Source organism: Papio anubis, chromosome 4 (genome assembly GCF_008728515.1).
Source record: "Papio anubis isolate 15944 chromosome 4, Panubis1.0, whole genome shotgun sequence".
NCBI classification, from domain to species: Eukaryota; Metazoa; Chordata; class Mammalia; order Primates; family Cercopithecidae; genus Papio; species Papio anubis.
This window is the reverse complement of record NC_044979.1, coordinates 30,151,519-30,166,825: the sequence shown is the minus strand read 5'-3', so window position 1 is coordinate 30,166,825 and position 15,307 is coordinate 30,151,519. Positions and strand designations below refer to the sequence as shown.

General features: G+C 50.1%; 1 protein-coding gene across 1 annotated transcript; it reads left to right on the top strand.

Moving 5' to 3' along the window:
* Positions 1-1,513: 1,513 nt before the first annotated feature.
* LOC116274469 lies at positions 1,514-5,280 on the top strand. Its single transcript, XM_031665185.1, has 3 exons — positions 1,514-2,172; positions 2,339-2,484; positions 2,663-5,280. Exons 1-3 carry the CDS (start codon positions 1,926-1,928, stop codon positions 2,897-2,899), a joined length of 630 nt encoding a protein of 209 aa, XP_031521045.1. The 5' UTR covers positions 1,514-1,925; the 3' UTR covers positions 2,900-5,280.
* Positions 5,281-15,307: the final 10,027 nt, after the last annotated feature.

Genomic DNA, 15,307 nt, shown 5'->3' with positions numbered 1-15,307 from the left:
AGTGAGGCCCTGCTTCGGTCCCCTTTTTGCCCTCCCCAACTCCCCTACCCTACCTTGCCCCTCCTACTCCCCTGCCTCCTATTTCAAAGCTCCAAAGCCTGTTTCCCTCTCCCCACTCCCACTTCAGTGAAATGTAGTGAGTTCTGAGGAAAAGCTCGATCTCAGCCATTTTCACCTCCATAGGAGGATGCTTCATGCTCTGTTTCCTGTTACTTTTGCAAGGAAAGCTTCCTCCCTATTAAGAGGAAGTGGGAGGGAGCAGTTTGGAGGGGTGGGAGTTGGGGGTTTCCTATGGCCCCCTTGTCACTTACAGGGAAAAACCCTCCTACCATGAATGCCCAGACTGGGTCAAGTGTTGATCAGAAAAGCTCTGGAGGGTTGCTGGTTTGGGAGGAAAGGCTGTGAATTGTTTTCAACAAGCATAGGCTTCTGCAGCAGGAGGACCCACACATGGGCTGGGTTCTGTTAATGATGCAACTGGAAATGTGAGCCACTGACTTCTGAGCCAGCCTATGTGGATGGTCCAAGAAGCGGAGGGTGGAGAGAATGAGGCTGATGTTTAGTTGTTCCACACATGTGAGTGTTCTCTGTGTTTGCCAAGCACAGTCTTACCCTTGGGTTCATTTCATCTGTGAGTTTATTCAGTAAATACTTATGAAGCACCTACTATGTGCCAGGCACACTTCTAGGCACAGAAAATGTAGCAACGATGAAGACAGATGGGGTCCTGCTTCATGGCAAAAAATTATAAAATAGAGTGTCTGGTTGTGAAAAGAACTGTGAAGTCTAACCAAGTAGGTGAGGGCATAGAGAATGAGGACACACATGTGTGCACGCATATGTATAAAGACATTTATTGTAGGAATTGGCTCACACAAATATGGAGGCTGATGAGTCCCAAGAGCTGCTAGGCTCAAGACCCAGGAAGGGTTGATGTTCAGTTCAAGTCTGAAGGCTGGAAAAAAATAATGTCCCAGCTCAAATGCAGCCAGGCAGAGAGAGTTCTCTCTTACTCAGCCTTTCTGCTCTGTTCAGACCTTCAACTGATTGGGTAAGGCCCACCCACATTAGGGAGGGTGTTATGGTTTGGCTCCATGTGCCCACCCAAATCTTATCTCGAATTGTAATCCCCACATGTCCAGGGAGAGACTTGGTGGGAGGTGATTGGAACATGGGGGTGGCTTATCCCATGCTCTTCTCTGATAGTGAAGGAGTTCTTAGAGATCTGATGGTTTTTTAAGGCAGTTTTCCCTGCTCTTGCTCTCTCTGTCTCTCTTTCTCTGTTACCTGCTGCCATGTAAGACATGCTTGCTTCCCCTTCCACCGTGATTGTAATTTTCCTGAGACCTCCCTAGCCAGGCGGAACTGTGAGTCAATTAAACCTCCTTTGTTTATAAGTTACCCAATCTCAGGTAGTATCTTTATAGCAGTGTGAAAACAGACTAATACAGAGGGCCATCTGTGTTATGCAGTCTACTGATTCAAATGTTAATCCCATCCAAAAACACCGCCAGAGACACACCCAGAATAATGTTTGACCAAATACCTGGGCACCCTGTGGCCCAGTCAAGTTGACACCTAGAATTCACCATCACAGCTTCTCTGAGAAGGTGTCACTTTGAGAAGTAACCTAGTGAGGAGTGGGGGTGAGCCATGGGGTTGAGCCGTTGGGATCTACAGGAGAAGAGCATTCAAGCAGTGGTGACAGCACGCGCAAAGGCCCTGAGACAGAGGCATGGTTGGCTGTGTGAGACCAGCAGGGAGGCCAGTGTGTCTGGAGAGGAGTGAACCTGATGGGTGACGGGTGAGGGGGAGGCCTTAAGCAGAGGTGAGACTGGGTCTGACATTGTTTTTATTTATTTTCATTTATTTATTTATTTTAGAGACAGGATCTCACTCTGTCACCCAAGCTGTAGTGCGATGGTATGACCGTGGCTCACAGGTGCGTGCCACCACACCCAGCTAACTTTTTAATTTTAATTTTTTTGCAAGGACAGGGTCTGCTATGTTGTCCAGGCTGGTCTCAAATTCCTTGCCTCAAGCGATCCAACTGCCTCAGCCTCCTGAGTCACTGGGATTACAGACGCGAAGACATTGTTTTCAAGGGATCACTCTGCTGTGTGGAGACTAGACTGCGAGGAGCAAGCCTGGAAAGGGGAGAGCTGTTTGGAGGTAAGAGATGGTGGCTGGTGGAGAGGATGAGGAGCAGGTTAGAGTCTTTTCGGAGACATAACAATATTTGCTGACGAAGGAGAGGTAAAGTGACAGGAAGGAGCCAGGGAGGACTCTGAGGTTTTTGCCCTAAAGCTGGAAGTAGGACTTTCATTTCCTGATGTAGGAACAGGCGAGATTCCACAGGGAAAGCACACAGCACTGTGCTTCGAGTTAGCACTGGATACATGGAAGTGCTGGACATGCAGAATCCACGGAGGAGAAGCCTTGGAAGAGGAGGACCCCGGGGATGCCAAGGAGAGAGCGTCCTCGGTAGGGGCAGGCCCCTGTGTGGGTGCCGGAGGGACCTGCCATGCTCCCCGCTGCCCTCACCAGCCCTGCCTAGTGGCCCAGGCTCTTTGGCCCGTGTGGCTCAGCTCAAGCCCACCAGGAGGGTGTCCCCGCCCCACCACCACCAATCAATGTTGTCCCTGTGTTGGTTCTGGCCTAGGCTGCAGCAAAGAAGGTGGAGCAGGAGGCAGTCAGAGACTGGAGTTCCAAGAGATTTCATGAGAACCATGCTGGTAGGAGCGGGACCCAGCGATCCCAGGGGCAGCCAGCACGGAAAGCTGGCCATGGGCAATTCTCCACTCCATGGGAGACCGCAGTGCCACCTCAAGGTGTACCTGGCTGCTGCCCCAGAGTCGCTGCCCGGTACAGGGGCTTGGGCTCCAAGTTGAGCAGCTAAGAAGGGGAGGCCTACTCCATGGGCAAAAAAGGGTTTTCTCCTCTTACTCCTGAGAGTAACCCAGGCCCACCCATGGGAAGGCAGGTGGACGCCTGTGCCAGCACAGGCACCCTCAGAGTCTCTGTGTCCCCAAGTTCTCCACTGCAGCCTGCTCTGCAGCCACACCCTTCCATCCATGGCTACACACTCACATTCTGGGTCTCTTCCCTGGACCAGATTGCAGAGCAGGGCCCCTGTCTACACTGCCTCCAGCTGGCCCCTGCTGACAAGCCCATGTTGTGTCATGTTGGGAGTCTGGGGAAGGCACGAGGGCCGCTCTCCAGCAGGTCTCGATGGTTCCTCCACACCTTCAGGAAAAGCAAGAGATAAACCATCGCATCCTGAGCTCTGCAGGGAACCGGAGGCGGACACCATCCATTCTGCAAACCTGCAATGTTGGCCCTTCTAGGATCTCCTCGCCCCTTCCAGGGCTGCAGCCTCTAAGGCAGGTAAGACCCAGGCCAGGCTGGCTCAGGGACCTCTGTGTAGCATTGCTGACCTCATGCTATGGAAGCAGGAGGCCACTGTGAGATGCGGGGCTTAGCTGCCACCTTGGAGAAATGGCTCATTTGAGATGGGCAGGAGCAATTTAATCAGGCTAAGTTGACCTGGCCCTGGGACCCCTGCCTTCTCCACGACAGCAGCATCTGCTGAAAGCAGACCAGAGCCCACACTTGCAAGTTCAAAGATGTCTGTCCCCAAGGTCTCAACCAGGGATGGCATCTTCTTCTTGGGGCACTTAGCATTTTGGGACTCTGAGAGAGTCCCTTGTGGGAATTGGGTGTGCTGACACTGTGGGATGAAGGAAGCACCAAGGCTGCAGACAGACCCTGGGCCAGACCATCTGAATGAAGTCCAGGCACAGCAGGGGCTCTGAGGAGGCACAGGATGTAGGAGATGAAAGGGGAAAATGAAGGGGAGCCACAGGTTCAAACTGCCTCGTCCCAGGAGTGCGCTACAGCTTGGCCACTTCTGTTTCATAAGAAGGAGGTTGTGACTTTGGGAGGTGGAGGGGGATTACAGCTGGGATTCCTGTTGCCTGCCTCCTGTCTCTGGGGCTCTCAGCTTTCTCTTCTCCCCAGGACTCTTTTCCTCCTCCCCTCCCCTGCTCCCCCACTGCCCTCTTCCCCGCAGGTCCTGGCTCCGCCTCCCTGACCCGGTCTTCCTGGTGGGAGCTGAGCCCTGGAGGGGCCACAGCCTCCCCTACAGGCCCCCTGCCATGGAGTGGCTGCTGTCTCCTTTGGATCTTTTTGCGGTCTGGGCTTGCTGTTCCTCTCAACAGTAGTCAGGAAGCCCTTACCCCAAAAAGTATCTGCGGGAGGCCTTGTCCACAGGGGAGGCTGCCCCAAGGGCTCCAGGTGAGTCACAGCAAACGCAAGAACAGTGAATGGAACTGGGGTCTCCCGGCTCTCTCTTAAAGTTGCTGAGTGACCTTAAGTCCAGCACTGAGCCTCTCTGGGCCTCACTTATGCCACTCTTTTCATTATTTGCCAGTAGGCAATGTCAAGTGAGAGACTCCACAGATAAGAAAAATAAAGGAGAGGCTCAATTACAGGCCAGGAAAAACCACTTTGGTGGACAAAGGCCGCGCGGCTCTCCCAGCATTCTGTCCTCTGTATACAGACGATCTCCTTCTGAGATCCTTTTGGGGATGACCCCTTCCAAACCATGGACACTTCTGGGTGGGTTGTCACTCAAGAGGTCCTGCCCTCTTCTGCCCACTGGGTAGACACAAGAATTGAAATCTGTGAAGGATACGAGATTGGGAACAAAATAATTGATGCTGATTGATCCCAGCAGCTGTATGGCAAGAAGACGACGAGCTTCCGCTGCCTGCATCACTGACTTGCCTAATGTCTGCCCTGCCCTGGCCTGAATCTTCCACTGTGCCTTTCATTCTGTGAACCACCCCCAAATCCTTCAAATAAAGTCCTTGATTGCTTGTTAGAGTCGATAATATTGCTTGCTGAGGATCCAGAGACCTCTAGAGAGAGGAGGTGGAATTGCACACCCTGGGAAAGGAAGATGTGAGTTACCATCCCTGGGGGAGGCCCCACCGGTGTTAGCCCCCAGGGGACAGGGGACTGACAGGGGGCAGGGCTGAGAGCAGGGGTCATATACAAGAGTTGGGTTGGGGGCCTAAGGAAACTTCCCCAAAGGTGAGAGCCATGTTGGGATAAAGGACAGAGGAGGACCTGTACGATATGGAGAGATTTGAAACATAGCTAAGTGGGGTCCTCACCTCTAAAGGGTCCAGGGGCTAGGCGCACCTGTAATCCCAGCACTTTGGGAAGCCGAGGTGGGCAGATCACTTGAGGTCAGGAGTTCAAGACCAGCCTGGCCAACATGGTGAAACCCCTACTCTTACTAAAAATATAAAAAGTAGCTGGGCATGGTGGTGCACGTCTGTAATCGCAGCTACTTGGGAGGCTGAGGCAGGAGAATCACTTGAACCCAGGAGACAGAGGTTGCAATGAGCCGAGATTGCACCACTTCCCTCCAACCTGTGTGAGAGAACAAGACTCTATTTAAATAAATAAATAAATGGGGCAGAAAACAGGTTATGCCAATTACAGGTGGTTGTAGATTCCCAGTCCCTCCTCCTCATGCCAGGTAGCTGGGGGATTGACACTGCAGCCATGGTGAGGCCGCAGCAGGTCGGGGATGAACACACAGACATCCATCTCATTGTCCACCACTGACAATGAGATGGATGACCAGGCTCCCTAGTGCTGAGTGCTGAGTGCTGACTGCCATGGTGCTCTCAGGCCAGGAAATGGCCAGGGGCCAGGGATCCTCCTTATCTAGAATCCTCCTACTCGGCCCTGGGGTGGCCACTTGTGCCGAGACAGCCCAAGGTGAGGGGCATGGCATCAGAACTCCCCAAGGCCTTTAATGCTGCAGAGACACAGCCCTCAAGAAACAAGGCCCCTGGAAATTCCTTCCCTAAGCAGAAGCTGCTGGAGGCCATTTTAAGGCAATATGTGAGTTGGTGTGTCACCTGCACCGAGTTCAGAGGTGCTAAAGGATCCTGAGTGGGGCTTGGGGTTTGCTGTGGAGGTTCAGGAAGAAGGGTGGGGTTTACAGGTCCAGGAACAATTACTGGGTTTGTGAGGCAAACTGAGCCCCCACCAGGTGACAGCCAGATAGCAGTGGGAGAAAGGACGATGGCAATGAGCAAAACGGCAGGGCTGAATGATACCTGTGACCACGGAAGCTCCTGCGGCTGATGCTATCCCGACCCTCCCCATCCCGCCCAGCTGGAAAGCAGCTCTTGCTCTGCCACCTGCTGCCAGCATGCGGGTGGGGATGTGTGTACAGCTCAAGGGTGGCATCGTGTGGTCATAGTTGGGTAGTGCACCTCACAGCTTCCAAAGCGCTTCATTCTGCGGAGGCACTCGGGGAATTGTGAGTCTCTGTGTCAGACTCTGTTCTAGGACTGCAAGCTCTTTCCTAACAGAATCAGAGCTTCTGTGAGGAGCAGTCCTGAGGGGTGCAGAGCCTGAGGGGAAAGGGGAGAAGAGAAGGAGAGAGGGAGGGGAGGTGGGAGGGGGAGGGTTGCTAGAGTCCCTTGGTGAGCGTGTCTACAGCCAGGCTGCTCTAGGGCACCTTTCAAAGTGGGTCCACATCCCAGGCGTTTGACGACTTAACCCTTTGCATAAGACTTTCACATTGCAACTCAAATCCCTGCCACCCTAGGGAACCTATTCCCTCCAGAGGGAGAGGGACTCGGGAAAGCCATTATTCCAAAAGGGCTCCTGTTCCCAATGTTAATGGAAAGAACCCAGACTTCAGAATCAATCCGATCTGGATTCAAATCTCAGGTTGTCTCTGCACCAGCTATGTGGCCTCAGGAAAGTCCTTAGCCCTCTCTGTGCTTCAGTGTCCTCATCTGTAAAACAGGGAAAATCATGCCCCTCTGACAGGGCGGTGGGTCCTAGTCAGTGAAATAATGTCGAGACAATGGATGGTCCCTACCACAGAAAGCAAGGCCCCCGACTCTGTGTCCAGGGGTATCAGCTCTGAGGGGCATCTACTTGGCTGCTCATGAGTGGCTGTCTTTCCACAGTTGTGTGGATGCATCTGGCATTTGGCAATCGGTTGTTTGAAATCAACCATGGCATTTTGCCCCCAGCTTTACCCCTCCCAAGCAGGCTCCTCACCTGCCGAGAGCCTGCCGCTGTGTGCCAAAGGCTGAGTGCGTCACAGCGAGGAGCATCTGCCAGACCTGGAGTGAGCAGAGGGAGAAACTGGACTTCAGAATAATCAGAGCTGGATGCTAATCTCAGGTCCCTCCTGCACTAGCTGTGTGGTCTCGGGAGAGACCTTACAGGTGGGAAGGACCTGGGCCTTGTGGGCTGGGAGGCTTAGGGAAGCCAGGGGGAGCCAAGTCCCCTCAGTGCTCTCAAAGAACTGGCAGTGGGGTTGGAACTCCCAGAGCTGGAGCGGCTCAGGCCGGGAAGGGCTGTCCTGACCTGCAGGCCATCGTGGCCTTTTGGGGAGGGAGGGAGGAGATGGAGAAGTGGCACAGAAAAATGAAAGGCAGAAATTAAAAGGAAGTGGCGGGGGGAGCGTGGAAGACAAAATGAGAAGTCTCTCCAGGTGGCTGATGTCACCCTCTCTGATTGCTCGAGGTGCCAGCAGGGGCACCTCGGCAAGGTGTCCCCTCTCCCAGGAGGCTGAGACCGGGATTTGATCCAAGTTGGGCCACCTGGAGAGAGTGGCCGGAACTAGTCTCCATCCTGCTCTGGGCCTGGGTTTCTGCATTTGTAAAATGAGAGGAATGTGCTGGATCAGATACAATCTCCTCTCCCACCAGGCCCACCCTACACTTGGCAGGAAAGCAAGGACTGGGGCCCCAACAGCTGTCCTTGAGAGTGGGAGCCACTGAGGGCACAGGAAGGAGTTTTGGGGGCGGCAGGTGGGGAAGCAGGCAGGATGGGAACACCAGGCTCTCGGGGGAAGGAACCAGATAAATTACCAGCAAGGAAAACCTATAGGTTTCCCCAAAGCACAATTTGAATAGAAATGTCAAATGCACCTGGAGTTATTACACCCTGTAATCCTAATGACATATAATCCTATACACCAACAGGATAATATCACGAGTGTGTGTGGCAACACTGCCGCATGTTAATCCTGCCTGCCTCCTGGGATGATCTTTCTCGTCCCGGCAGAGCCTACAGAGCCTCCTTTGTTCTTCGCAGAGGTGGCCTCATCGGGCTGGACCTGGGGGAGGTGACCAGGGAAGTGAAAGTCAGATAGCCCAAGGAATGAAGCTGGCATGGCGTTAGTCGGGGGATGGACAGGTGTGGTTTGGTGCTTTCATTTTTTGCCTAATCTGGATGCGTCTTAAGTCCCCTGGAAGTTGCCAACCTCACATCAGCATCTGTGTTCAGGACCCTCTTCTCTCCCCACCTACCCCTGCCCCTAACCCTTTCCTTCTCTCTCATTCTTCCTTTCCTGTATCCTTCCCTTTCTTCCCCAGCGTCTATGCTCTGTTCTGCCAGGAGCACTCTCAGAGATATGGTTCGTTCTCTTGAAGGCGGAAAGCCCCCTGGGATTCGTGTGCACTCATCCTGTCTGGCTGTGCTCCTTAGTTGCAGGCCCTGGAGCCAGGGAATGTGGGAGTGGACTTTTGACTGAGGCAGCAGCTGTGTGGTTAGTGGTCTGCGGTCAGGGGGGCATTCAGGGTAGGGCACAGAACTTCCAGGCCAGTGCACCAGCCCAAAATAGAGTCCTGTTTTGTTTAATCTACCATGTAGCCTGTGCTGGTCCCTGTGACATAAGCCTCTTTTGCCGTGAGACAGGAAATCTCTTTCTAGGCTCCTGGGGAGATGAGATTCTTCAGGTCAAAGATGCAGAATCATTCACACAATCCAGAAATCTCTTCCCAAACTCCATAATCCTATGCTCAGCCCTCCAAGGCAGTGATTCTCAAAGTATGAACCACTTCAAGACCAGCAGCTCAGCACTACCAGGGATCTTATTAGAAATGCAAATTCTGCCGGGTGCGGTGGCTCACACTGGTAATCCCAGCACTTTGGGAGGCCGAGGCGGGCAGATCACTTGAGGTCAGGAGTTCGAAACCAGCCTGGCCAACATGGTGAAATCCTTTCTCTACTAAAAATACAAAAATTAGCTGGGCATGGTGGCGCATATCTTTAGTCCCAGCTACTCAGGAGGTTGAGGCAGGAGAATCGCTTGAACCCAGGACGCAGAGGTTGCAGTGAGCCGAGGTTGCGCCACTTTACTCCAGCCGGGGCCACAGAGCGAGCGAGACTCCATTTCAAAAAAAAAAACAAACAAACAAAACAAAAAACCAGAAATGCAAATTCTTAGGTCCCAGCGCCAAGGGTGGCTGGAGACAGTTTGTATCATCTGAGGAGAACCAATTGCACATGTCTCTTCCCTAGCTCTACATTTGGTGACAATCACACTGGGGGCTTGAAATCAACCACGGTGGGAGTGTTTACACTGTGGAACATTACAAATCAGTGCTCATTTTTCTTTCTGAAAGCCCATTGTTAAACAGTTTCTAGCACACCACCGGACCCTACCCAGACCTGCTGAACCAGAGCCCTGAAGGTGGAATCCCGCAATCTGTGTTTTAATAAGCTTTCCATGTGATTCTGATGCACACTCCAGTTTGAAAATCGCTATTCCCATGGGCCAGATCTAGTGGAATCATAAGAAAGAAAGGAATGCGGGGGGTGCCCAAGGAGTAGGATTTCACAAGGAAACTTTGGAAAAGGTAAAGAAAGAAGAGAGAAAGTAAACCAGGCCCTGATGGAGTTGAGACCTGCAGCCCCAGGGAATGGAAGGCGGAGAGAGAATCTGGTGAGTAGGTTGAATGCAGCCAATGTCAAATAGGTCATTTTTCCATGTATCCGGATGAGGGAGATGACGTCCAATCTTGGAATGACGTCCAATCTCATTCCAAGTCGTGAGATTGGAAGGACATAGGATAATTGGCTGGAAAAATGCTCCTTTGGGTGCATATTTCTGTAACAAAAGCACATTTATGAGCATTTGTTTTGTTTGTTTGTTTGAGACAAGGTCTCACTCAGTCGCCCAGGCTGGAGTGCAGTGGCACGATCATGGCTCACTGCAACCTCAAACTCCTGGGTTCAAACAATCCTCCTGCCTCAGGCTTCCCAGTAGCTGGGACTACAGGTGCACACCACCATGCCTGGCTAACTTTTGTATTTTTGGTAAGACAAGGTCTTACTATCTTGACCAGGCTGGTTTTGAATTCCTGGGTTCAAAGGATTCTCCCACCTCAGCCTCTCAAAGTGCTTGGATTACAGGTGTGAGCAACCATGCCTAGCCATGAGCATTTCATTGAAGATACAAGGAAGAGAAATCCTACAAAGTGTTTTTCAGGGAAGGGTGAAAATGGCAAATCCTAGTAAGTGCTCATTACTACTCATGTAAAGGTATGCAAAATGCCACTGGAATTTTCTTTCCTTTTTTCAATTGTGAAATATTTCAAACATATAGAAAAAGACAAGGAGTAATATAACAAAAGCCTTGTACCTACCACCAGATATAGCAAGTGCTACCATTTTGCCACATTTATGTCAGATCATTTTTTAAAAGAAATAAGACAGGCCAGGCACAGTGGCTTATGCCTGTAATCCCAGCAACTTGGGAGGCCAAGGCGGGAGGATTGCTTGAGCCTAGGAGTTTAAGGCCAGCCAGGGCAACATAGCAAGACCCCATCTCTACAAAAAATAAAAAATTAATGGGGTGTAGTGGTTCGTGCCTGTGGTTTCAGCTACTCGGGAGGCTGAGATGGAAGGATTGCTTGAGATTGGGAAGTTGAGGCTGCAGTGAGCCATGATCACGCCCCTACACTCCAGCTTAGGCAACAAAGTGAGACCCTGTCCAAAAAAAAAAAAGAAAAGAAAAAGAGGAAAGAAGAATGAGAAAGAGAGAAAGAAAGAGAGAAAGAAAGAAAGAAAGAAAGAAAGAAAGAAAGAAAGAAAGAAAGAAAGAAAGAAAGAAAGAAAGAAGGAAGAGAGGAAGGAAGGAAGGAGAGAAGAAAGAAGAAAGAAAGAAAGAAAGAGAGAGAGGGAAAGAAAGAAAAGAAAGAAAAAGAAAACCTTATAGACACAGTTGAAGTCTTTGTGCCCCTCTTCCTTCCTCCAACTGTCCTGAAGTTGGTAAGTATTCTCACACTGGTGCTCGTACTTTACCATATATGTATTACTCATAAATTACACCTAGCAATGCTTTGAGTACTTCTTAATTTATGCAAGTGATGTCACACTAAACCCACCATTCTGGAACCTACTTTTTTCAGCTAACATTGTGTTTCCAAGATCGATCCATGTTGATGCATGAAGATCTAGCCGTTCATTTTTACTGCTGAATAACATGAAACTGTACAAAGATACCACAATCCATCCACTCACCTACTCACAGACATTTAAGTTGTTTTCAGTTTTTCACCATCACAAATGATTCTGTAGTGGAGATTCTTGAATACACTTCTGTAGAGCAGACCCCACAAGTGGTGTTGCTGGGCCGCAGGGAAGATGCATTCCAGTTATTAGACACGCTGTCAATTTACTCGCTAGCTTGGCTGAGCCAGTTCGCACTTGTGCCAGCAGCAGACAAAACAATTGAAAATGTTATTTATTCAATGTGCTCTTGGACTGGGCTCTCTTCTGAATGCAAAACCAATTATAAGGATTTTCTCTAGTTCATTCCCGACCTTTGTTCTCCTAATTCTACTTTCCCTTAAAGTCTTAAATTCTTTAGCCATAAATTCTTCTCCAACTAGGGTTTTCCAGGATTTGACCTAGTGGCCAAGAAGAAATGACTGGTATGTGTGTTACAGGATGGAGTCAGGTATGTGTGTGTGTGTGTGTGTGTGTGTGTGTGTCTGTTTGTAGCTTTGGACCAAAGCCAACAAGAAAGAACTGGAAGGACAAGACTTTCCATAGCATCTTTTAAATGATGCATCAAACCCAGGAAAGAGGGGTAGGTAACCAGTGTGACCCAGAATCCACTTTCAAGATATAGGTCCTTTCCTCCCTCTCTTATTTGTTGTGGATCAACGGGGAGTTGCCCCAGGGATATTACTCTGTGGCTCCATCTTCCCTGCCCCCCAAACCCACCAGACTCCAGACACTTCTCTAAGCTGTGTAAACCCAGGGGCGAGGGAAAGAGGTGCTCTGTGCAGAGGAGAGGCAGCCCCATGTGTTCATCTGGGGTAAAGGGCTGACTTTTGGCCCCAGGCCTAAGAGCTCTCTGTCCATGCCAAAGACTGCTCCTGCATCTGGGCCTGTGGGGTTGGGAGAGCTGCCAAAATCCTAGACTGGGCAGTGACAGTGGAGAGCCTAGATTTTGGTCACTGAGCCGATCCCTCAGCCCCAGGATCATGCAGAACTTGTCTGGCATTCCTTTCCTCACAGGCCCTGAAGCAGGAGACTCCAAGGCCTTTGAAGTTGACTTGAGAAAAGGGGATCGGGGGACAGGGATTAAAGGAACCACCACAAAGTTGCCTGGCTCAAACCAAAGACATTTCAAGAGGCAGGAACCTGAAGTGAATGAAAAAGTACAATTCACAGTTAAGCGACAGTAGGGAGGGCCCTGACCCAAAGACTATTTTTGTGTTTTTTGTTTGTTTTTTAGGGTTTTTTGAAATAGGGTCTCACTCTGTCACCCAGGCTGGAGTGCAGTGGTGCAATCACAGCTCACTGCAGCCTCCACCTCCGAGGCTCAAGCAATCCTCCTGCCTCAGCCTCCCCATAGCAGGGACCACAGGCACACACCACCACACCTGGCTAATTTTTAAATTTTTTTTGTAGAGATGGGATCTTGCTATGTTACCTAGGCTGCTCTTGAACTGCTGGGCTCAAGCGATCCTCCTGCCTTGGCCTCCCAAAGTGCTGGGATTACAGGAGTGAGCCACTACTCCTTTCTGTCTTTCCAACAGAAAGACTATTTTTGGATGGGATTTCTCCCCCAGCAAACACTTGAAGTATGACCTACAGGAGTTGTTTGTTTGGAGGGGGGCATTTGTCCTTTATCAAAAAGATGAAACCTGGTTGGGTGTGAGTTTCTTGCCTGTAATCTCAGCACTTTGGGAGGTTGAGGCAGGAGGACTGCTTGAGGCCAGGAGTTTAAGACCAGCCTGGACAACATAGGGAGACCCTGTATAGACAAAAAAAAAAAAAAATTAAAAATTAGCTGAGCATGGTGGTGCACACCTGTAATCCCAGTTACTCAGGAGGTTAAAGTGGGAGGATCTCTTGAGCCCAGGAGAACGAGGCTGCAGTGATCCAAGATCACACCACTGCACTTCAGCCTGGGAGACACAGTGAGGCCGTATCCCAAAAAGGAAAACGATAAAGCGTGAAAATCTTGGTGTCCTTGTTCCACAGACTCCTTTTGGCCCAGAACAGTCTGCCCTTTGGGCGGCAGGTGGCTTGCTTCAGCCTGGAGGCCAGGAGGCCTCCTCAGGCGCCCAGGACGATTACCAAGGGACCTCACCTCTGAGCCCCGCCCACCATCCAATGAGGACGCGCAGAGGTGACGTCACTGCATCCTGTTGCCCAGCCCAGCCCAGGAGAGTGGGACAAGCTGGAGAAAAGAACCAGTGGAAGTGCCAGATGCCACGAGAGAAGTTGGTAAAAAAAAAAAAAAATGGTGGAGGGCAAATGAGTCAGCAGCAAGTTTAAGCAATGAACCATTGCATCATGGGGTGTTTCTCAAATTCTTGTCTACTTTTAGAAAAAGTACGCAATGACATTCAGTGGGCATCTTGATTCTGAAATAGCTAAAGAAAATGTTAAAAATGCAGTGGGTGAAGATGTGCCCACATTAACCTCTTTTCTAAAACAACAGTTGACAATTGCGCTATGTGTCCTTAAGCAAATCTTTTAGCCTGACTGTTCCTTAGTTTCCTCATTTGTGACATGAGGGGAATGTATGAAAAATATGTCCGGAGATTCCTTCCAGTCTAACATTCTGTGATTTGATGATTGATACTATGCTCACATTCTTAATACTCAGGCTGTGTCTACACGGTGCCAAGACCACTAGCTAATTCAGTGAGTATGGACAAAATGTTCTTCCAATCAATTCTTTGGCACACTGTAGACAAAACAACCAGTTAGTTGGCACCATTTTCCATTTCACAACTGGTTGCTCTGGCTTCATCTTGACCAGTGCTTCTTCAATGGTGGTATCCTGACATACTGCATGCCTGGAGCACTTAGGAGATGTGTCCTAGGCAGTTGGCTATGGATAATGAACTGTTGAGGTTCTCAAAAGGTTGATGACTTTTTTAAAATCAATTAGAACAGATTCAATATAGTCCAATAGTAATGCCCCTGCTGCTTAGTTGCATTCTGATATGCCTCCCTGAAAGGAAGAAGTGGTGGAGTTACAGCTGCCAGACAGAGACTGCCTGTAGCCCTGACCCTGTTGGATGCCCATGGGAGGGTGTCGTGTCGTGCGTGTGAATGTCATTCATCATCTGCAACACAGCATTTGAGAATGACTGATGGAAACCCCTGAGACGTGGTCGGCCATCAAGGTACTGGAAACTCAGGCCCTGGAGCAATCTGAGCCAGCATCCTGTGACGCAGGTGCAAACCAGGAAGAGAGCATTCAGCAGAGTACAGAATGGAGGGCCTGTTCATTATGCCTGTCTCTTGGTCCAAAAGGAATGATTTCACCATAATCTGTTCATAGCTGGGGAAAGAAAGGCAGCATGAAATGGCGTTTATTAATCATGTAGGGGCCAAGCCCAGTGCCAGACACTCGTGGCAGGTTTTAGTGTTGCTCACCATGTACTTTTTATTCTCAGCTGGCCGGGGGGTTACACTTCCTCCCTCTTGTGGTTTGGAAGAGTAATGTAAAATTCTGGCAATGGGTTGTGGGTAGAAGTGGCATGTGCCAACTCAATGCCAGGGCATTTTGTTGATAGTTTTAGACCCTCCAGAGCTTCCTCTTCCCCTAACATGGGAACTGGCAACAGTCTGGCGGCTCTTTCATCACCAGCCCGAATCCTGGAATACTAGGGAACCGAGCTCCCAGATGAGCTGTGAGGTGTGTGTATCATGCATTGCACATGAGGATGCAGTAAAACTTTGTTGTTGTAAGCCACCAAGATTTTGAAGCTGCCTATAACTGCAGCACAACCTAATTTTGTGCTGACCGATGGCATGTTTTATATAACATGGTAGTGTAGTAGAAAAATGTGAGCTTTATAGTTTAAAATGCTGGGCATGGTGTCTCATGCCTGTAATCCCAGCATTTTGGGAGGCCAAGGTGGGAGGATGGTTTGAGCCTAGGAGTTCGAGACCAGCCTGGGCAACATAGAGACTCCACTTTATTTTACTTTTTTAA

Coding starts and splice junctions, on each gene's coding strand:
- LOC116274469 (XM_031665185.1), top strand. CDS start 1,926: ATGACCGTGGCTCACAGGTGCGTGCCACCACACCCAGCTAACTTTTTA. Junction 2,173..2,338: donor AAGGGGAGAGCTGTTTGGAG/GTAAGAGATGGT, acceptor TTCCTGATGTAG/GAACAGGCGAGATTCCACAG. Junction 2,485..2,662: donor CCAAGGAGAGAGCGTCCTCG/GTAGGGGCAGGC, acceptor GTTCTGGCCTAG/GCTGCAGCAAAGAAGGTGGA.